Genomic DNA, 24,326 nt, shown 5'->3' with positions numbered 1-24,326 from the left:
AGAAAACTTGATGAATTAATTCATCATGAAACCAAGAACATGAAACCAACAAACAAGTTGTGCGTGTGTGTGTGTTTAACATTAATACCTCCATAATAATGTTTATACATCATCAAATCGCTGCATGTTGACGGCTGAACTAATTTTTGAGGTGAAGACTAAAAATAAAACCAATTTTTGTTTTGATCAAAAACTAAAACCTTTGTTTTTATAACTACCTAAAAAAACTACCAAACTGACTTACTAACTAACTACCTCACTAGCTAGCTAGCTAGCTAGCTAACTAACTTCCTAACTAACTAACTAACTAGCTAACTACATCACTAACTAACTAACTAAATAAATAAAAAAACATGTTGAGATTTGAGTACAAATATGAATAAAGTTCAATGGAACAGAATCCATCAGGTGAAACGATGTGACGACGTGTGACTGAATATTTACAGGTGATTCACAGGAAAGCTGCTGCTGCTGCTGCTGTGAGAACAGGTGTTTGATGAATTTATTCACAGCTGTCACTGATCTCAGGTCAGACTGCAGCCGTGACATCACAGGAAACTGACTTTATTCAACGCTGCAGGACAGAGAGACGAGCACAGAGACACCAGATACATGACGGAGACAACAACAGGTTCATCACACCATCGTCAACACAAACAACAGGTTCATCACACCATCGTCAACACAAACAACAGGTTCATCACACCATCGTCAACACAAACAACAGGTTCATCACACCATCGTCAACACAAACAACAACAGGTTCATCACACCATCGTCAACACAAACAACAGGGGTCCGTTTCACAAAGCAGGTTTAGTGAAAACTCTGAGTCTGTTAACCCTGAAATGAGGGAAACTCTGAGTTTTCCGTTTCACAAAGGGAGGTAACTCAAACCAGAGAAAGAGGGGTAACTCTAGCCTGTTTCACAGAGAGAGGTAACTTAAGCTCTCGGTCAGTTACCATGGTAACATACTCTATGAACCTAACCTGGTCAGGACCAGGTTTTTCGCAACAAACCTCGAGTTTCTCTCCGTCTCCGCCCTCTTTCAGCCACACGGGATTTGATTTCCTCATTCATTCAGTCAGCAGGCGAGTTTTGGCGTAATATAGTTCTGCCGTCTGTTTTTTGAGAAAATCATTGCAAAAATCAGTCAGTAGGCGACATTATAAGTTATAGGTGGCGACTATTTTCACTACCATGGCATGTCCTTTTGATAATGATCCCGTGGATGAAGGTGCAGCATTACTGCGCAGAGAATTAAATATTCGTCTGGAGATGATTATGAGACCGCATAGATGTTCTTGCATTTCCAGACAATTGTCTTTTTGAGCGGTACCGTTTCACGTCACAGTCCATCATTTACATACACAACCTAATCCGCCCTTACATTTCCAACATTACCAACTGAAGTCATGCTCTCACATCCCAGCAGATGTTGTGTGTTGCGCTGCGCTTTTTTGCAAATGGGAGTTTTTTATACAACGTCGGAGATGCAGAGCACTTTACAAAAGTAAAAAAAAGTCATGAAAGGGAAATAAATATTTTTATGAATAGGCTTAAAATATATAGATAGTTCTAGGCATATTACATTTTATTAAAGCACTTGTGTCTTGGGGGTGAGCTCAGAGGATGAGCTCAGCCACTGGCCTTCCTAAATTCTGGCTTAGGGCCAGCTCCTCTGCCTCTGTTAGAGGTGGCGGTGCTGGGCCACCACCCGTTTTACGGGCATCTGCTTTCTTTCTGTTGGCTGAGTAGAAGTCTGTGTTAGTTTAAATAGGCTTAATTCTTTAACAGAACATGATATAGATGAGAAGACAATTATGTGTGTGAAAACAGCATTATGTTGGGGATAAAACAACTGTACAGTCAAACAGCCACTTAATATTTACTTTACAATGTAAAACATGATCAAAATGAGGTACCCCCGTGAGATTATGCTGAGGTCTTACCTGTTTGAACAATGTTTTTATGTTTCATCTTAAGCTGCTTACACTTCCTTCTAAAAACGTGCTCAAACTCACCGTATGAGCGCATTAATAAAAAAAAACGTAGCCGTCCTCTTCCCCGTTGCCATGGTGACTCGTCGAATCGGGGCTCCATTGACGCTGTCTTTTTAGACTTGTGGCGCACGCGCTTAACTCCAGGTGAAACTACTCCGAGTTGATCAAACTAACTCAAATCAGCTGTTCTGGAACCGAAAACTCAGAGTTTCCTATCTCAGAGTAGATCAACTCAGAGTTCAAGGTTAGACTCAGAGTTTGTTGAACCTGCTTTGTGAAACGGACCCCTGGTTCATCACACCATCGTCAACACAAACAACAACAGGTTCATCACACCATCGTCAACACAAACAACAGGTTTATCACAACATTGTCAACACAAACAACAACAGGTTCATCACACCATCGTCAACACAAACAACAGGTTCATCACACCATCGTCAACACAAACAACAACAGGTTCATCACACCATCGTCAACACAAACAACAGGTTTATCACAACATCGTCAACACAAACAACAACAGGTTCATCACACCATCGTCAACACAAACAACAGGTTTATCACAACATCGTCAACACAAACAACAACAGGTTCATCACACTATCGTCAACACAAACAACAACAGGTTCATCACACCATCGTCAACACAAACAACAGGTTCATCACACCATCTTCAACACAAACAACAGGTTTATCACAACATTGTCAACACAAACAACAACAGGTTCATCACACCATCGTCAACACAAACAACAACAGGTTCATCACACCATTGTCAACACAAACAACAGGTTCATCACACCATCGTCAACACAAACAACAGGTTCATCACACCATCGTCAACACAAACAACAGGTTCATCACACCATCAGGGGCGGCTGTAGCTCAGGAGGTAGAGAGGGTCGTCTAGTAATCGGAAGGTCACTGGTTCGAATCCCGGCTCCCCCTAGTTACATGTCGAAGTATCCTTGAGCAAGATACTGAATCCCAAATTGCTCCTGATGAGCAGCTGGCGCCTTGCATGGCAGCCTCCGGCATCAGTGTGTGAATGGGTGAATGTGGCATGTGTTGTAAAGCGCTTTGAGCTGTCTGAGAGGACTGGAAAAGCGCTATATAAATGCAGACCATTTACCATCGTCAACACAAACAACAGGTTCATCACACCATCGTCAACATCTATCACCTGCTCTGCTGCTGTTTTTAACCAGTTTGAGCCTGTGTCTCTTTTAAAGGAAATATGAAACCTTCAGCTTGTCGTCCCTCTCATTTTGTAAAAGATACTTGTGAGACTATAGGACCAAATATCCAAATGATTATAAATACCAGTCTATCTGCAGGTGTTGTGCCAGCAACCTTCCAGCATGCAATAGTACAGCCTCTGATCAAAAAACCCAATCTGGACACATCAGTCCTCTCCAATTTTCGACCAATTTCCAAGCTCCCCTTTCTTTGAAAAATCTTGGAAAAAGTTGTACTTTTGCAATTGCAGTCTTATTTAGACATACATGGCATCCTTGAAGTGTTTCAGTCTGGTTTTAAACCCCTGCACAGCACTGAATCTGTACTTTTAAAGGTTTTTAATGATCTTTTATTAACCGCTGACTCGCGATTCTGCCATTCTTGTACTTTTAGATCTCACAGCCGCTTTTGATAAAGTTAACCATAACATCCTCATCTCTCGCCTGGAGTAATGTGTTGGCATTAAAGGCACCGCTCTGGACCGGTTCAGGTCTTACCTGTCTGACAGAAGCTTTTCTGTCAACTTTGGTCGATCTGTCTCTTCCTCAGCACCTCTTCCTTGTGGAGTCCCTCAGGGGTCTATTCTCGGACCTATTTTGTTTTCCCTCTACCTTCTTCCCATTGGGTCCATCTTCAGATAATTTGGAATTTCGTTTCACTGTTATGCGGATGATACTCAGATCTACCTGCCCTTGAAACAGAAGGATGTAAACACTATTAAATCATTGTTTGATTGTCTTACAGACATCAAAGCATGGATGGCCTTAAATTTTCTGAACTTCAATGAAAGCAAAACTGAAGTTCTGATTTTAGGACCTAGTGGTGCCCGTGATGCCCCTCATATGCACTTGTGTTCCCTGGAACCATATGTCAGACCTGCTGTAAAAAATCTGGGTGTGATACTTAGGGATGGGTACCGAATTCGGTACTTTTATTGGTACCGACCGAATTCCCCCCAAAGTACCGAGTATTGATTCACGTGAAGTCAATCGGTACCACATTTCGGTACCTGAACGCACCTTCACGGCCATCAGTTACGGCAACGGCAGTGGACGCAGAAGAGCACCGTGTTCGAGAGCTTTAAAACGCAGGCCACTACGACTCCCACAGCAGGCACCGTAGCAGCTGGCGGCTCATCACCTGCAGCCAGCATCGCGGGAGAAGATCCGCCGTCAAAAATCGATGACGACGCCTACGATCACGACTCAATTAGCGAGGCATCATCATGAAGTTCATCGGCTCCAGGTAGGCTAAATAATGAGCTAAAGTGACTTTGCAATTTGATTAGCATTTGTTGTTATAATCAGCTCGGTTCCACGTAGCGCCCCTCAGTTACAGTGAGAGCTGCAACGGTGACTCCATTCACAAAGGCTAAGGAGACCGCTTTGCCTCGCTGTGGAGAGTATTCTCCACAGCTGGGGACACAGTCCGCATGGAACGGGCTCGGCTCGTGTTCCTTAAAAAGAACTGTTAAAGATGTGTGGTATGGTTCTTGAATGGGTGGTTTGTTTTAGTTTCTGATTTGAAAAATGTTATAGTCATTTATTTTCACTATTTATTTTTAAGTTATTTACTTTCCCCCGCACACATTTTTCTCAAGTTTTATGTTGGAGTTCCTTGATGTTATTGAGAAATAAATATTCAAAATTCAGAAGTTTTGACAATTTTTTTATATACAAAATAACTTTAATTACCACACATATACGCAAAAAAGTACCGAAAACAGGTACTGATATATACCGGTACTGATCCGTATCGGTTCAAATGTGAAAGGTACCCATCCCTAGTGATAATGGACAGTGATTTTAAGCTGGACAAACAGATAAACTAAGTAGTAAAATCTAGCTTTTTCCAGTTGAGGCTTTTATCTAAGCTCAAGCCATTTTTATCATTTAAAGACTTGGAAAGGGTTATACATGCTTTTATCTCGTCCCGGCTCGACTATTGTAATGCCCTTTATGTTGGTGTTAGCCAGGCCTCCCTCTCTCGCTTGCAGTTGGTGCAAAATGCTGCAGCTCGATTTTTAACTGGAACACGCAAGCGTGAACGCATCTCAACCATATTGGCCTCCCTTCACTGGCTCCCTGTATGTTTTAGGATTGATTTTAAGATTTTATTGTTTGCCTATAAAGTACTGAACAGGCTAGCTCCAGCCTACATTACTGACCTTTTAAAACCCTATATCCCATCAAGGTCACTCAGGTCTGCCGACCAGCTGCCCTTGGTTATCCCAAGGTCAAAGCTAAAGCACAGGGGTGATCGTACTTTTGCATCTGTGGCCCCAAAACTCTGGAACGAGCTGCCTCTAGATGTTCGGTGGACCCCCACACTGCCTGTTTTTAAAACTCGCCTAAAAACACATTTTTATTCTTTGGCTTTTAATTTAGTATGAGAGTGGCCCCTGTCTGTCCTTGTGTCTGTCTTAACTGGTCTTTGTGTTTTGTTTTGTTTTGTTTTGTTTTGTTTTGTTTTGTTTTGTTTTTTACTATGTTAGCCATTTCAGTTTTATTGTACAGCACTTTGGTCAACTGTTGTTGTTTTTAAATGTGCTTTATAAATAAATTTTGATTGATTGATTGTCAACACAAACAACAGGTTCAACAGGTGACACACAGCAAAGGGCCCAGGCAGGACTTGAACTCCGCTGCAGCGAGGACAGCTGACACCCGCTCTCGCAGCTGAGCTAATGGACGCCCAGTTGTTGGCTGTTTTGATGGTGTGTTGGTTTGTTGTTGGTTGTGTTTCATGACTTCAGAGTTTAATATGGAGCAGAGCTGATTGAATTAAAGTGGACTGTTGGGCCTGAGTGGAGGTATGCACTCTACTGAGTCCCATTCCAGTTTATTAATGAGATACACTGTCAGTGCTGCAGGATTATATGACCTGTATAAGATGACTGTGTGTGTGTGTGTGTGTGTGTGTGTGTGTGTTTAAAGCAGAAACAAACTCATTCATTTCAACAGACCTCCATCATCTGGTTGCCATGGTGATAATGACACACTGTGAAGGTGACACTGCCTCCAGCAGTAAGAACCAATCAGATGTCAGAATCTGAAACATTCAGTTTTCATGTCTTTATTTTCTCGTCTTGGACAAACTGATGATTCCTGATGATTTCTGATGATTCCTGCATGATGCTGAAATGCTTCTTCTTGCTGTCTGATGACACGTCAGTGGATGAAATGTGTCCACACAGATCAGGACAGCAGAAAGTGTAGATTTTGAGATTTTTGTTGTTGATCTACTCTGTCCACTTCTACGTCCTGTCTGTCCGTCCTCTGTTGAATCCCCGCAGGATTCTTTCTTTTGTTGATGAGTCTTCCGTTGAGAAAACTGATTTTAGACCATATAAATAAAAATTAACTTCACCTGACTCTACAAAAAACAGTCTTTTTGCTGAAAATGATATTAAAAAATCCTTGGTACAGTTAATCTGTTTCATTTGACATGTTGTCTCATTGATCTGTTTGAAGCTGAAGGTCACTCAGCTGTGTCAAACACTTTATAATGTTCCTGTGTGGATGTAACGTCAGCAGAGGTCCAGCAGGGGGCGACAGCTGCACATCAGTTTGTAGTCAACATGTTTCTCTGCTGACGAAGAAACATCAAAATAAAACTCCACTGATATGAACTACAAGCAGCTGAAGTATCCGTATAAATCAATAATTGTTGTCATTGATTATTGGATCTGATCACCATCCAAATTCTTCTCAGACGTTTCAGATCATCTTCACCTGATGTTAAATGTGGAGAATAGAATCAAATGAAGGTTGTTTTCAGCAGATTTATTCCTCAGAGGTTTAAAAGATATGATGAGATGTTTTCTTCTCTCAGAGGTTCGGTGTCAGCTCTGCAGTGTTTAATGAGGATTAATGTTTCCACCTCGTTCTGCTGTAGATGGTTCAGAAACTCTTCACACAACAGAAGGTTTCGGTGGAGTTTGTTCTGATGATCCGTAGAATCTCACAATGAGTCCAGCTTTCACTTTGTGTTAAACAGAAACAAGACGTCTGCAGCTGAAAACTGATTCACAGTCGAGCTGTTTGAAACAAGAAACTCACTGTGTGTGTGTGTGTGTGTGTGTGTGTGTGTGTGTGTTTGTGTGTGTGCGTGCGTGCATGTGCATGCTGTAATCCTCAGTAATGTCAGCTCTGCTGGCAGCTGTTGCTCTTCTTGTCTTTCTCTTTGAACTTTGGCCGTTAAGATCTGACAACAGCCGCTGCAGCGTTGCCTCAGAGCCAGGAAGTGGAACTATCACCTGTGAGCCAGGCAGGAAGTGGAACTAAAGGTGAACAGGTCTACAGGTGTGCAGGTCAGGTGAGCCTAAAGAACAACAGCAGATACATTTTCAGGAGAGTTTGAAACTTTAATCATTTTGTGTTCACTGCAGGTCACATCTGCCAATCATCATCCTCCAACAATCATCACCCTCCAACTGAGTTTTGACAAACTGAATCTCTCTGAGTGAAAAAACAACAGCAACAAGATGAAAACACAGATCAACAAAATCATCAACAGCACTGATATACCAAAATAACATGATCAATACATCATGTCAGGATCAATACATCATGACAGAATCAATACATCATGACAGAATCAATACATCATGTCAGGATCAATACATCATGACAACATGACATGAAAGAGAGAGACTGATCAGAGATCTACTCCGGGAAGAAGAGCTGCTCATCAATTCAATCAATAATGATCAGTTTTATTAATTAAGCACTTCTTCTCGTGACACAAGCACCATCACTGTGTGCTGGGTGTAGCCCTGCCCCAGAGGACTGTGATTGGTTCAAACAAATACATTCCCCCTACAGCTGAATGATGATTGGTGCAACCACACCTCCACCTGACAGAAAGCATCAAACTTATAGATGACAGAGGTGTGATCTGGGTGAATACTCGATTCTGATTGGCTGCAAAGTGTCAATTAGCTGCTGACACACCTGAGAGGCTGAGCTGACAGGACACCTGTACGATCACCTGTTCTGATCATCATATTGATCAGAGGATGGTCACATGTCAGATTACATTTCCTGTTGATCAACCGTACACACTGTTACTGACTCTGAGTCTTGTTAGCTTAATGTTAGCTTTCTGGCTAACAGCTGAGCGGACTAGTTTAGCTCCTGTTGAAGGTCCATCCTATTTCCTGGAGCAGAGAACGTTTCCATTACATGAGAACCTGACTGTATGACTGTTCCAGCTGTTAGTCAGACCCTCAGGTGTTGCCAGGGAAACAGTGTCACTGCTCGTTCACACTAATATATGAGCGTTTCACTGGCCTCCATCAATTAAAGAATTAATTAATTGTGACTGTGACTGAAAAGACATCATGAATAACAAAAATGAAATAGTGTGTGTGATGTGATGGGGGGGTTCTTCACATTCTGTAAACAATCATCTGATTGGTTCTAAAGAGAACCAGAAGATTAAAGAACAGATGACCTCACCTCCACTCTGCTAACGGCTCGTTCTGATTGGTCGGCTGTTGAAGCTTCGACAAGACGGTTCAGGACTGATGGGTTTCAGCTTCAGTTCTGATTGGCTGTTAACCGCTCCATTCTAAGCTGCTATTGGCTGGCTCACCTCAGCAGCTGACTGATGATGACATTTCAAGTGACATCATAGTGACATCATAGTGACATCATATCTGCTCATAAACACAGGACATGTTCAATTCAGTCTGAACATCAGATCTCTAATCACGTCTCATCTGTTCAAATGCTGCTCTCTCATTGGCTGTCTGCTCGTTCGTGTCTGTGCTGACAGGTTTGAACAGATCGAGGCCTCAGAGACGAGAAGTTAAAAATCAAGTTAGTTTGTTTTTTATGTTTGTTTGTTTGTTTGTTTGTTTGTGGTCCTAGAAGCCAGACGCAGGCGACAGAACGAAGCAGGCTGAGGGAGAGTTTAGACAGAGAGCGAAGGGGGAATGAGACGGTATGCTGCAGGTGGAGGTGATGGAGGAAAGGAACAGGTGTGCAGGCAGGCGAGGGAGGTCAGCTGATGGGAATGATGGGAGGTTACTGCAGCACAGGATCTGAAACGACACGAGAGGTATTACAGAGCAGATGAGACAATTCATGAAACATCCATTAACATTTAGAGCTGTGGGCGGGGCCTCCATCTCTACCTCCACCCTCATTTTGTGGGGTTCAGGGGCTGTGTGCTTTGTCCTAACTGAGTAAGCTACCTAATGACAGGCTCAGAGGCTGTGTGTGGGAGCGCAGTACATTGTTTGCATCATCGCTAACTGTATCCAACTACCTCATGTCTCCCTCACACGCTAACGTTATCATAACCAACTTAAATTACCAACATGGCTGTAGTTAGCACTCACTGCAGTCAAGCTAGCATGCTAGCATGTGCACTTTCTCTGCTGTTCTTGTGCAGCTACCTTGCTAACAGCTGTAGCAACACATCGCAGGTAGACAGACAGGTACGCAGGTAGACAGACAGGTAGACTGTCTAATCATTTCATATCAGCTGAATAAGACGATTGGACGCTCGTCAGATTCCTGCAGCAGCCAGTTACTGGATTTATTTTATTGTTTTTGTCTTAATTTGATTTATTGACTTCTGTCATGATGTAAAAATCATCTTCTGTCAGAAAATGCTTCTAAAACAAGTCAATAACAAACCCGAGCTTTGATTAAAGAGTTTAATGATGGTTTGAGCAGGTGAATAATGCCACGTGATTGGTCATCTTGGAGCAGGTGACTCCTGAACATGTTAAAGAACACAGTCAGTGTGACTCATACACACCTGTGGACAGGTAGGAATCACCTGGATGATGAGTGAGTACCTGTATAATTAAAAACGTCTTTTCTGTGCTATTCTATTTCTGTCAACAACAGCTGTAGTGGTGGATTTACAGACAGCGTGAGTATTTAAATCACCTGGTTCACCTGCAAACACTGTTCCAAGATTAAAACTCCCAGAAGACACGCAGTAATAAAAAGCCAGAAGAAGAAGAAGAAGAAGAGCAGTTCAAGAGTTTCTGCAGCGTTCAGGTCGTCAGTCTGACGAACTGGAAGTTGTCTCTGCTGCGATCTGTCGCTCTGCTGAGTCTTTACAGAAGTCACTGATCCTCCGACAGGTAATGCCACAGGTGAGTTCAACATCAGCTGTCATCACACGAAAGACTCCCTCAGGTTCTCATCTCGCAGGAAGTCGCAGGCGTTGAAGGGTGGAGCAGCGTGGAGGAGAAACTCAGTCTGCAGCTCCACCCGGGCAGGGCCATCCTCACCTGAGACACCTGAGACAGGTTGGTCTGTGTCCCCGTCATGTCCATACAGCTGACTAATCCGTTTACAGAGCAGTCCTTCTGTCTCCGGCGGCGGCGCCTTGTCTCGCCGTCCATCCATCTTCTCTCTGTATTTGTAAGACGCCAGTTTGACTGTCCGCTGCAGGAGGTGCTTCCTGTACGCTCTCTGGATCACTGTCGCCGCCACCTCTTCCTGTTTCCTCCGCAGGGTGCTGCTGATTGGTTCATACGACACCTGCAGGGAACAATGATGGATGTGTTGATGGATGATAAACAACATCAGGCTCAATGAATGACCTCCACCTGTGACAGACAGGTCGGAGTAGAAACTTTATTTTTGTATTCTACAGAAAAGTAAAGAATGGAGAAAAACCTTCGATGGGTTGTTTGCCATGAACTTCTCCTCCATGCTGGCTTTGAGAGCGTCCATCTCTCCTGAATCACCCAACACCTGCACACATGTAATGTATCATGTAAATCAAATGATGATGGTCACACAAGCCTTACATCCAGTTTTCAGTAGGTGGCGCTGTTATTAGCCTGTAGTCTTTGGGCTGAGACTCAGATTGGATAATGTATGTTTGAGTTATAAACCACCTCGTGTTTTCTGGCCAAACGTTTAAATTAACCTCCTCGCTGCGGCCACACTGTTTGACGTTAAACACTTTGACAATCGTTTGTCGTTAAGATCTTTTACAAGCTGACCAAGTTTGAGATGGATCAGATGAACCTTTGAGGAGGGCTTCTGTGAAGTATGACCTGTGAAAGGCAAGAAATACACCGGAGCTAAAGAAATTCCAAATGGCCGACTTCCTGTTGGGTTTATAAATGAGGTCCAAGAGGCTCAGCTGTAAGTCTGGACACGATATGTGAGCCTGCTGAATGTCATGTTGGTGAAACGTAGCACAAAGTTTTCTTTGTTGACGTGTTGGTGAGGTCAAAGTTTGATTCATTATGATGAAGGATTCCTTATATCTGGATATTACCTGCAGTCATACATGTGAACATCACCTGACATAAACACATGAGAACAGACAAGCTGACAGCAGGTGGTGTTACCTGTGCAGTGAGGGCCAGCAGGATGTCCAGACAGTGGATCTTGTCTCCAGGGACCAGAGGCAGATCCATGTGGATCAGTTTGATGGTGTTTGGTTTGGAGATCCTCAGAGGATCCTTCAGAGTGTCGCAGAAATCTGACAGTTTACTGTGAAACACATTAGAGTCAGATTAGGATCAATAACACAGTGAAATGTGATCATGTTCTTCAGGTCAGACTCACCTGTACTGTATAAACTGTGATGCGTCGGGGTCGAACTTCTCCCAGGTTTCATAAAACATCTCGAAATCGTCCTCACACAGCGGGTCGGCGCTCTCCTCCGTGGCCACATTGAAGTTCTCCAGGATGATGGCGATGTACATGTTGACCACCACCAGGAAGCACATGATGATGTAGGTGGTGAAGAAGACGATGCCGAGCCCCGGGCTTCCGCAGTTCCCTCTGACCATTGTCCCCGGGTTCTCCACGTTGGGTTCGCAGTCTGGTGGCGTGTTCATGATGGGGCTCAGCAGACCGTCCCAGCCGGCTGACGTGGTGATCATAAACAGACAGATCATGCTGTTCCCGAACGTCTCGAAGTTAAACATGTCATCGATCATGGCCTCCTTCTTCACGTAGGCAAAATTCGACATGCCGAAGATGGAGAAGATGAACATGATGAGGAAGAGGAGCAGGCCGATGTTGAAGAGGGCAGGAAGTGACATCATCAGGGCAAATAGCAACGTCCGGATCCCTTTGGCTCCACGAATAAGGCGGAGTACTCGGCCTATACGAGCCAATCGGATCACACGGAAGAGCGTGGGCGAGACAAAATACTTCTCTATGATGTCAGCAAGGAGGAGGCCTGCAGGGATGAGACACAGAAACACGTTTCTTCTCCTGCGATAAACAAAGTTATCATAACGAAAAATCACAGATGAAACAATGACATAACCTGACACTTTGCAGACTCACCTACAATAGACAGAATGACGACCACAAAGTCGAAGATGTTCCAGCCGACGGCGAAATAATGCTGCCGCAGTGCAATGACCTTCAGAGAGCACTCTGTGGTGAAGACGACGATAAAGGTGAGGTTGACCCAGTACAGGATCATTTCTTTCTCTGCGCTCTGCTCGTCTGTCTCCACCATCATGGTCACCATGTTGAGGCAGATCAGCACCATGATGAAGATATCAAAGAACTGCTGTGTAACCAGGTCAAAGACCAGACCCTGGAACTTGTTCTGGTCAGACAGAGAAAAGAAACGATTTAAACTCTTCAAACCTAATGTCCTGCCGTCTGGTTCACAGGTTTTAATAACGGCAGACAGGAAGTGAGCTGACCTCAGGTCGTGGAACAGGTTTCTGAGGTTTCTTGGAGCCCAGTTTCTTCATGGCATTGTAATATTTCTTCTGCTCCTCCGTCATGAAAATGTCTGTTCCTCCCATGTAAAGACAAAACACCATTAACTCACTGATAGACAGAATCATTCTCATTATCTCAGTTTCATCTGATAAAGTCTGAACAGAGGCGTCCTCCTGTCTGTCACTGAGTAGAAACATATCTTTGCTTTCTGCTGGTTGAAGTTGTCGATGATGACTCCGATGAAGAGGTTGAGAGTGAAGAAGGAGCCGAATATGATGAAGCAGACAAAGTAAAGGTACATGTACAGATTGGCTTCATACATCGGCTGGGACTCCACCTACACACACACACACACACACAAAAAAAAATGCACACACAGTAACCATGGTAACCAGAGTCAAGTCCATTTTATTTGGGACCAAAATTACAAACTTGCCCCTCTTCAGTTTCCTCGCACGTATTTTTGAAATAAAACGTGTTTGACTTGTTGGCTTTGTGTCAGTGTCACTAGTGTCACCGCAATGCCAGAGCAAGCTATTACTCGTCATTAATAGAGGAAAACAAAAACAACACCAGGTTTCTTTTCAGCACTGTAGCCAGGCTGACAGAAAGTCACAGCTCTACTGAACCATGTATTCCTACAATGCTCAGTAGTAATGACTTCATGAGCTTCTTTAATGATAAAATTTTAACTATTAGAGACAAAATCCATCATCGCTTGCCCTCAACTGGCACTATTGTATCTTTAAACACAGGAACCTCAGAAACAGTTGTAAATTCTGACTTATATTTAGACTGCTTCTCTCCCATCGACCTCCACCAACTAACTTCGATGGTTTCTTCATCTAGACCAACAACTTGTCTCCTAGACCCCATCCCAACTAGGTTGCTGAAAGAAACTTTACCTTTAAATTAGAACATCTCTACTAGAAATGATCAACCTGTCTCTATTAACAGGATACGTACCACAATCCTTTAAACTAGCTGTAATTAGACCGCTTCTTAAAAAGCCTAATCTTGATCCAGAAGCTTTAGCCAACTATAGACCTATATCCAACCTCCCTTTCCTCTCCAAGATCCTTGAGAAAGCAGTCGCCAACCAGCTATGTGACTTTCTTCATAAAAATAGTTTATATGAGGATTTTCAATCAGGTTTTAGAGCACATCATAGCACAGAGACGGCACTGGTGAAAGTTACAAATGACCTTCTAATCGCTTCTGACAAAGGACTTGTCTCTGTCCTGGTCTTACTAGATCTTAGTGCTGCATTTGATACCATTGATCATCACATTCTACTACAGAGACTGGAACACTTAATTGGCATTAAAGGACCCGCATTAAACTGGTTTAAGTCCTATTTATCGGATCGATTTCAGTTTGTACATGTTAATGATGAGTCATCCCTGTATACCAAGGTTAGTCATGGTGTTCCTCAAGGCTCCGTGCTTGGACCCATACTATTCAGCTTATATATGTTCCCTCTAGGAAATATAATTCGGAAACGCTCCATAAACTTTCATTGTTATGCAGATGATACACAGTTATACCTATCAATAAAGCCAAATGAAACTAATCAGCTTACTAAACTCCATGCATGTCTCAAGGACATTAAGACCTGGATGACCTGCAATTTTCTGCTGTTAAACTCAGATAAAACCGAAGTTATAGTACTTGGTCCTAAACACCTTAGAGATGCATTATCTAATGATATAGCGAGTTTGGATGGCATTAACTTGGCCTCCAGCACCACCGTCAGGAATCTGGGAGTTATCTTTGATCAAGATATGTCCTTCAACTCCCACATAAAACAAATTTCAAGGTCTGCATTTTTTCATCTACGTAACATTGCAAAAATCAGGCCCATCCTGTCTCAAAAAGACGCAGAAAATCTAGTCCATGCATTTGTTACTTCCAGGCTGGACTATTGTAATTCTCTACTATCAGGCTGCCCTAACAAGTCTCTAAAGAGTCTCCAGCTGGTCCAGAATGCTGCAGCACGTGTACTGACAGGAACTAAGAAAAGAGATCATATTACTCCTGTATTGGCCTCTCTGCACTGGCTCCCTGTAAAATCAAGAATAGAGTTTAAAATCCTTCTCCTCACTTACAAAGCTGTTAATGGTCAGGCACCATCATATCTCCAGGAGCTCATACTACCCTATCACCCAACTAGAGCATTACGCTCCCAGAACGCAGGATTACTTGTAGTTCCTAAAGTCTCCAAAAGTAGAATGGGAGCCAGAGCCTTCAGCTATCAAGCTCCTCTTCTGTGGAACCATCTTCCTGTTTAGTCCGGGAGGCGGACACCCTCTCTACCTTTAAGAGTAGACTTAAGACCTTCCTCTTCGATAGAGCTTATAGTTAGGGCTGGGACCAGCTCTTAGTTATGCTGCTATAGGCCTAGTCCGGGGGACAATGACACACTGAGCTTCTCTCTCCTCCCCTCTCCTCTCCTCTCCATCTGTATACATTATGCCTGTATACATGCCCCATCTCTGCATGTCACTGACTTACTTCTTCCCCGGAGTCCTTGTGCTTTCTAGTCCTACAGGCTCCCATGGATCCTGGCCGCGCCCGGGTCGTGGATCGTGGATGCGCCCACTGCTATGGCCCTGCCTGATCGTGGATGCGCCCACTGCTATGGCCCTGCCTGATCGTGGATGCGCCTACTGCTATGGCCCTGCCGGATCGTGGATGCGCCTACTGCCATGACCCTGCCTGACACCCACCACTACTGTCGCTAATATTAGTCACATCTCTGTTACATACGTTCCACTACTATTATTGTAATGCATTACTACATACCATCCTTACCATTAATCACTACTACTGTTATCACTAGTAATCACATTTCCATGTGCATTTCATTATTATTGCTGTAATACATCTTTATGTACTTTCACTCCTGTCAACCATCGCTTATAATTGAATACATTGTGATCTCGTTGATCTGCTCTGTACATGCGACATCTATTGCACGTCTGTCCGTCCTGGGAGAGGGATCCCTCCTCTGTGGCTCTTCCTGAGGTTTCTTCCGCATTTTTTTCCCTGTTAAAAGGGCTTTTTTTTGGGGCAAGTTTTTCCTCACTCGAATCGAGGGTCGAAGGACAGAGGGTGTCGTCTCTGTACAGATTGTAAAGCCCTCTGAGGCAAACTGTGATTTGTGAATTTGGGCTATACAAATAAAATTTGATTTGATTTGATTTGATTTGACTAGTTTAACAGCATGTCTCAACTTTTCATGATAAAATGGCTGAACGATGGTATGATTGTACCATTACAGTCATACTAGCATCTGGTGTGCACCACTATCAGTATTTGTAATGTTAGTATTACCAGTACCAGTATTATAACCAGTATCAGTATTAGTGCCAGTCATGATAAAAATATTGATGACTGTACTGACATCTCTGGAATCCACTGCTGCATACATGATGTCCATCCAGCCTTTAAATGTGGCCTGAAAGAGACGAAACTCATTAACAGCAGTATTCTGAATAAACAGACGAGTCGTCTGCATACAGTGAGAGTGAACAGGACAGGAACCAGAAAAACGGACACAAACACAATCTGACGTCAGAATTAAATTTTCAACCACTGAGCAAGACGTCCAGTCAGAGCCAGAATGAAAGTTTATTATTAGCGTTCACTATCAACATCCTTACAGTGTTCAACATGAAAGTTTTTACAATGTAATGTTCAACTTTTCAACTTCAGTCACAGAAGTCTGAAGGACTTCTTGTGGTTCAAAAGTAAAGTTTTCATGATGGCCAAATTTTACACTATGCAGAAAAATCTACAGGGAGGACTCAAACCCTAAACCTCGACCTCAGGAGCTGCATGAGGTGTGCGCTCTACCAGGAGAGCTACTCATCAGATTTATTAAAGACATGTTGAGTGTTGAGACTCACCACTTGCAGCAGTGATAAGTAGCCCATCCCCACGTTGTCATAGTTGACCTTAATGTTCTTCCAGCGGACCTCAGTGAAGTCTGACTCAATCAGAGCCAAACATTCAGTCTTGTTGTTGACGACTGCAGCGTCAATCGCCTCCTCAGACGTCTCGTTAAAACAGTAATAAAACTTTCCTGCGAACAGATTCACGCCCATGATGCTGAAGATCAGCCAGAAGATCAGACACACGAGCAGCACATTAAAGATGGAGGGGATTGCGCCGACCAGGGCATTTACCACCACCTGCAGGCAGACAGACAGGTTCAGAGAGAGAGACAGGTTGACACGTAAACACACAAACGCTTTTTAAAATTACAAGTGCTTTGACGAGATATAAAACCAAGAAATACCAGGAAAATAAATGGAATTAATAATTAAATGAGATTAAAAAATATAGAGAAATAAGTGCTGTATCGTAGGCAACTGGACGTGTTTCAGTTTGTTGAAGACGTTTCACCTCTCATCCAAGAGGCTTCATCAGTTCAAACTAACTGGAGGGGAGTTGGCAGGCTTTTAAACTCTGTATGGGAGTGTCCTTACAGAGTGTGGGGGTGTCCTTACAGAGTCGTTAAGGACACGTGTGAGCCCTGAGTTTCAGAGTCGTTAGGGCAACTTGTGACCCACAAGTTGCCCTAACGGCCCAATCGGCCTTCATGTGGGTTGCTAAGGCCAGGTGAGCCCAGGTGAGTCCAGGTGTGAATGGTTGTTAAGCTGTCTGGGGAGAGAACTCAGTACAACATTGTAGGTGGGTGATGATGTCTTAGGCCTCCTCCTCTTTTCAAAGATGGTTGTTCCAGTTTGACATTGATGGATTATTTTACTCCTCTTTCAAACCATCTGCCTCCACTGGACAAGATGTTTACATTATTGTCCTCAAAGGAATGATTTGTCTCCTTCAGATGTAAGTGGACAGCAGAGTGTTGACCTGAGTGTGAGGTTTCTGTGTCTGGTGTGTTTTTTGCCCTGTCTCTGCTTCCCCGGCCTCTTTGTTCTTCCCCCCTCTGCAGGGCTTGGCAGGCGGGGCTGACGAGGCACATCTGCAGCCATTCATTCATCACCACCTCCATGAAGCCTCTGGTCTTCACCCTACTCCCCTGCCAGATAATTACGTCTTGTCAGTAGAGCTGACCATTTCTCTGTGACAATTTTCTCTCGTGTTTTTTCAGTTCCATGTACCTTGCTGCCTCGTCTCCTGAGTTTTTTGCCCGAGTCTTTCCCCTGGAATTTCCCCGCCTGCCTTGCCGGGCGCCTGTCGATTTTGTTTGTGGAGGTTTTCGTTTTGCCTGTCGGTCTGTGCTTCCGGGTCCAACCCCCCATAAGCCGTAACACTGAGGAGTTGGTCCTCCTGTGTTGTGCCATTTGTTTATGGAGAGGTTGTTTTGTCTCCCCAGTGTACAAATCTGTGCAGTCCTGCCTGCATTGAACAGCATAAACTACATTACTCTGTTTATGCCTCCTGGGTGTTTTGTAATTAGGATGGACAAGTTTCTGCCTCAGTGTGTTGGTAGGTTTAAAGTGAACCAGGATATGATATTTATTTTAAAGTTTCTGTCAAAGAGACAAGGTTTCTAAACAGGGTCTTAATGCAGGAGGACAGAGAGTCTGACGTGATGATAAGACAGACGGACAGAACCATCTGGGGACAGAGAGACAGGTAGAAACACTGAACCTACCACCTCAGGACCATCAGTGACAAACAGGTAGACAGTTAACCTACGGATGAAGCTGCATGTCTCACCCTCATGCCCTCGAAGCGAGACAGGGCCCTCAGGGGCCTCAGAGCTCTCAGAGTCCTCAGAGACTTGATGGCTCCCAGCTCAGAGTATCCCAGGATGTTTGCTGTCAGAGACACCAGAGACACCTGTAAGACACAGCACACCTGCTGATGACATCACACCCCTGAAGAGACAGGCTGTAATCTGTTTCATCCTCCCAGCATCACTGCTGTTGCTGTGGATACGTGCTCCTGCAGGTATGATTGGTCTTACGTCTACGATGAGGAAGTCGAGCCAGCACCAGGCGTTGCTGAAGTACGTCTTGAATCCGTAGGCGACCCACTTGAGAGCCATCTCCACCACAAACACGTAGGTGAACACCTGGTCTGCATACTCCAGAATCGTCTTTATGGTGCGACGCTGCTCCAGGTAGATGTCCTCAAATGCCTGTTCACATACACACTAATGTCAAAACCTGGACAGGTGTGTCACACATCACAGGATCTCAGCATGAAGGCATTTCACATGCAGACAGAGCAAAACAACATCTGACATTGGTTCACGTCTATGTTATTCAGGTGACAATGTGTTTCTTCATCCTGTTATGTTTTTATGTTATGTGATAATATTATGTCATGTTGAGGTTTTGTGTTAGTAAACGTTACGATGCAGTGTTCAAGATAATCTCACCTGTGTAATGTGCGGTGGCCATGTTAGTAGTAGAGAGTGTCAGCGCTGCTGTCGGCCATGGTGTCTTCACTGGTTAGTACACACACACAGTACACATTCCTGAGAACCAATCAGGTCTGAGCTCTTCAGTCACATGTTCAGATCAAACAAACCAACCAGCATCCAGGAGCACTGATCAGCAGTCAGACTTATGGAGTATTTTAAATAATATTAAAACATGCTCCACAGCAAAAAGAACAAAAAAGGAAAGCCAATCACAATATTTCAACACTTTGAGTTAAAAACTGATCGTGGATCAATAAATGATCTATAATTACGTGCCATAATATTTACCAGAGCTCCACTGCTCATCAGGATCATGAAAATGATGAAGGTCTCAAAGTAGTTGTGTTCTACAATGGAGAAACAGGTTCTCCTAAAGTTAGACCAGACCTTCCCTCGGCCCTGGGACGTGTCTATGTCCAAGAACGGACAGCGCTGGTAACACTCTGAAACACAATCACAAATGTTTACATCACAACGTATACACAGGTCTTCATCACCAGCTGACACATTCACGTGCTGTAAACCGGCCAATCAGAACACACTTTGTGTCTGATGTCACAATCACTGATCACAATTCAAACTGACCAAACATTTCATCAAACAGCAGAACTTCATGTACATTTAATTTATTTGCAGAAACATAAAAAATGTTGTCCTGGTGATTCAGTGATGATGAACAACTGACAGTCGTCGTATTGATCCACCTGCTGGATTGGAGATGGTTCATATTGTTTGACAGGTATATTCTGCAGAACCGCGTGTGTCACAAACATGACAGCTGATTCAGGAGGAGATATGATATGTTTTCATCCCCAGCCAATAAAACACTTCTATTAGATGGAGGCGGGATCAAGAAGAGGCTGCTGCTGATGAATACATGTGTGTGTGTATGTGTGTGTGTGTGTGTGTGTGTGTGTGTGCATACTGTCACTCCAGCAGTCTTCAGGTGTGTTTGCATCACGATCTTCTTGTTCTTCGTCCTCCTGAACTTCAGGAAGTTTCTGCACAGTGCTGCAGATCGACGACTCGTCACCCTGAACAGACACATCAAACAGCCTTTGGATCATTATCATCACCATCTTCATCATCATCATCATCATCAACGCCATCATCAGCATCACCATCATCACCATCATCAGCATCACCATCATCACCATCATCATCATCACCATCACCATCATCGTCATCATCATCATCACCATCATTATCATCATCATCACCATCATCATCATCATCATCATCATCATCACCATCATCATCATCATCACCATCATCATCACCATCATCACCATCATCATCATCACCATCATTATCATCATCACCATCATCATCAGCACCATCATCATCATCACCATCATCATCATCATCACCATCATCACCATCATCATCATCACCATCATCATCATCACCATCATCGTCATCACCATCATCACCATCATCATCATCACCATCATTATCATCATCACCATCATCATCAGCACCATCATCATCATCACCATCATCATCATCATCACCATCATCGTCATCACCATCATCACCATCATCATCATCACCATCATCGTCATCACCATCATCACTATCATCACCATCATCATCATCACCATCATCATCATCATCATCATCATCACCATCATCATCATCACCATCATTATCATCATCACCATCATCATCATCACCATCATCATCATCATCATCATCACCAACATCACCATCATCATCATCACCATCATCACCATCATCATCATCATCATCACCATCATCACCACCATCACCACCATCATCACCATCATCACATCACCACCATCACCACCATCATCATCATCACCATCATCATCGTCATCACCATCATCACCACCATCACCACCATCATCATCATCATCACATCACCACCATCACCACCATCACCACCATCATCATCATCATCACCACATCACCACCACCATCACCACCATCAGCACCATCACCATCATCATCATCATCATCATCATCATCATCATCATCACCATCATTATCATCATCATCATCACATCACCACCATCACCACCATCACCACCATCATCATCATCACCATCATCATCGTCATCACCATCATCACCACCATCACCACCATCATCATCATCATCACATCACCACCATCACCACCATCACCACCATCAGCACCATCACCATCATCATCATCATCATCATCATCATCATCATCACCATCATTATCATCATCATCATCACATCACCACCATCACCACCATCACCACCATCATCATCATCACCATCATCATCATCATCATCATCACTTCATGATGTCTGTAATCGACTGTGATGACTGGTTTGTTTTCTGTCTCTCTGCTGTTTAAATCTTTATGAACACTCCATCACACACAGTTCAGTTTCAGTGAAATGCTGCAACAACAAACAGGAGAAGAAAACATGTTTACTTGGGAGTGTTTCTCTTCCTCCTCTTCTTCTTCATCCTTTTCATCATCATCATCATCATCATCATCATCATTATCATCATCATTGTCCGGTGTCTCAAAGTCTGACTCGGCCTCTGCGATGGGGACCCTCAGGGAGGCAATGTTGTGGTAGTTGCTGGTCATCAGGTTGTCATGGTTACAGCTGAGGGACTCAGACACCGACTGGTCTGAGGTCACAGAGGTCACAGAGGTCAACGGCAAAACCTCCTTCATCGTCCCGTCATTTTCCTCTCCGTCAACCACTGATCAAAAAATCCATGAAAAATCAATCAAACAAACAAAATACATCCAATCATAAATGTTTCATTTATAGAAACTTCAAATCTGCCTGGCATCAGAATAAATATGATTAATAAAAATATCTTATTTAATTATAAATAACAGAATAAATATTTAATTTAAATAATAAAACACCTGAACACCAAAAAAACACCTGGACTAAAAACAGCAACACAAACCAGATAAGACAAAGGACTGGTTCTACCGGTCTGTTCTGGGTTAACATGGTTCTTCTTTCCAACTAAAGTCCAGATATGGCCCAAGATCCAGGTCTTAATCCAGGCCACAGCCCTGTTGATCCGGTTTATGGCGATCTGCAAGTTGTTTTCTCCTTCTTCTTCTGGAGCTGCAAGATTGTCACCACTGAACGAGCTCAACAACAAGGCCAGGAACAGATTCAGGACCTGAAACAAGACCAAGAACAGATTCAGGTCCTGAAACAAGACCAGGAACAGATTCAGGACCTACAACAAGACCAGGAACAAATTCAGGAGCTGAAACAAGACCAGGAACAGATTCAGTCCAATCCAATCCACTTTATTTGTATAGCACATTTTAAAAACAACAAGGTTACCAAAGTGCTGCTCAACAAATACAAAACAATAAAATAAAGAAAGTTAAAGTGAAAATACAATAAATTAAAAGCATATAAAAGGCAATAAAACCATAAGATGAGATAAAACACTGAGAGATATAAAAACACAGTAAAAGACAGACAGAGACCACACAACTCTCACGCTGTATTAAAAGCCAAGGAGTATAAATGAGTTTTTAGGCGAGATTTAAAAGTATCCAGGGTGGGGGCCATTTTGACATGGGTGGGTAGCTCATTCCATAGCTTAGGAGCTACCACTGAAAAAGCCTTACTGAAAAGCATCTCTCAGACAGATATGATCGGAACCACTCCAAGGCAGCATCCCTGATACCCACACAGTGCTCGAGACGGGAAATGAGAATTGTGTGGTCAGCTGTGTCAAAAGCCGCAGTAAGGTCTAAAAGCATAAGAATGGCAGAATCACCAGAGTCGGTAGTTAATTAAAGATCATTAAAAACCTTTAAAAGTGCAGACTCAGTGCTATGTAAGGCTTTAAAACCAGACTGAAAAATCTCAAGAATGCCATGTACTTCTAAAAAGGACTGCAGTTGTACAAGTACCGTAAGATTTTAGAGATAAATGGAAGCTTTGAGATGGGTCTATAATTAGAAAGGACTGAAGTGTCTAGATTTGGTTTCTTTAACAGGGGTTCCACAGCTGCTTCTTTAAAATAGGCTGGGACCACACCTGAAGCAAGACTGCTATTTATGATTTTTTGGACATTAAGTCCAATAGTCTCCCAGACATCTTTAAAGAGGCGAGGAGGAACAATGTCTGTTGGACAGGAGGAGGGTTTAAGTTGAGTGACAATTTTTGTGAGAGTTGAAAGCGACACAGGCTCAAACCGATTTAAGACAGTTGAGCAAGTGACGGGTGTGGAAGGGTCAAAAGAGGGGGGTGAAATTCAGGACCTGAATTAGGGACCAAGAACAGATTCGGGACCTGAAACAAAACTAGGAACAGATTCAGGACCTGAAACAAGACCAGGAACAGATTGAGGAACTTCCGTCATTGCTGGACTCTGGAGGATCACTAACATGTGTAACAGGATCAGAGAGAAACTCACCACCAGATTTCCAATGACGAGAACCATCATGAAAATGATCAGACACATGGTCTGTCCTGAGACCTCCATGCAGTCCCACATGGTCTCAATCCACTCTCCGCACAGGATCCTGAAGATAATGAGGAACGCGTGGAAGAAGTCGTACATGTGCCAGCGTGGAAGCTCGCAGTCGAGCGTGATGCGACAGACGCAGTCTTTGTAGTTCTTTCCAAACAGCTGCATGCCGACAACGGCAAAGATGAAGACAATGATTGCGAGGACCAGAGTCAGGTTCCCCAGAGCGCCCACAGAGTTCCCGATGATCTTTATCAACATGTTGAGGGTCGGCCATGACTTGGCCAGCTTAAACACTCGCATCTAGACAGGAGACAGGTGAGGAGACAGAGACAGGTGAGGAGATAGAGACAGGTGGAGAGACAGAGACAGGTGAGGAGACAGAGACAGGTGAGGAGATGGAGACAGGTGGAGAGACAGAGACAGGTGAGGAGACAGAGACAGGTGAGGAGATAGAGACAGGTGGAGAGATAGAGACAGGTGAGGAGACAGAGACAGGTAGAGAGACAGAGACAGGTGGAGAGACAGAGAT

At 43.6% G+C, this 24,326-nt stretch overlaps 1 protein-coding gene across 1 annotated transcript in view; it reads right to left on the bottom strand.

Annotated features, from left to right (window-relative positions):
- Positions 1 to 7,597: 7,597 nt before the first annotated feature.
- scn4ab (sodium channel, voltage-gated, type IV, alpha, b) overlaps positions 7,598 to 24,326 on the bottom strand; it is a 34,068-nt gene continuing 17,339 nt past the window's right edge. The window contains 16 exon segments of the mRNA XM_084372525.1: positions 7,598 to 10,757; positions 10,896 to 10,973; positions 11,582 to 11,726; positions 11,802 to 12,423; positions 12,534 to 12,804; positions 12,905 to 13,009; positions 13,126 to 13,263; positions 16,333 to 16,386; positions 16,838 to 17,122; positions 18,618 to 18,746; positions 18,748 to 19,041; positions 19,618 to 19,772; positions 20,255 to 20,363; positions 21,762 to 22,042; positions 22,285 to 22,483; positions 23,741 to 24,097. Coding sequence (XP_084228651.1) covers positions 10,389 to 10,757; positions 10,896 to 10,973; positions 11,582 to 11,726; positions 11,802 to 12,423; positions 12,534 to 12,804; positions 12,905 to 13,009; positions 13,126 to 13,263; positions 16,333 to 16,386; positions 16,838 to 17,122; positions 18,618 to 18,746; positions 18,748 to 19,041; positions 19,618 to 19,772; positions 20,255 to 20,363; positions 21,762 to 22,042; positions 22,285 to 22,483; positions 23,741 to 24,097 — 3,591 coding nt within the window. The 3' untranslated portion in view covers positions 7,598 to 10,388.

Source organism: Pagrus pagrus, assembly GCF_965226575.1.
Source record: "Pagrus pagrus genome assembly, chromosome: 13".
NCBI classification, from domain to species: Eukaryota; Metazoa; Chordata; class Actinopteri; order Spariformes; family Sparidae; genus Pagrus; species Pagrus pagrus.
The sequence above is the reverse complement of the archived record's forward strand: the minus strand, read 5'-3'. Positions and strand labels throughout refer to the sequence as shown.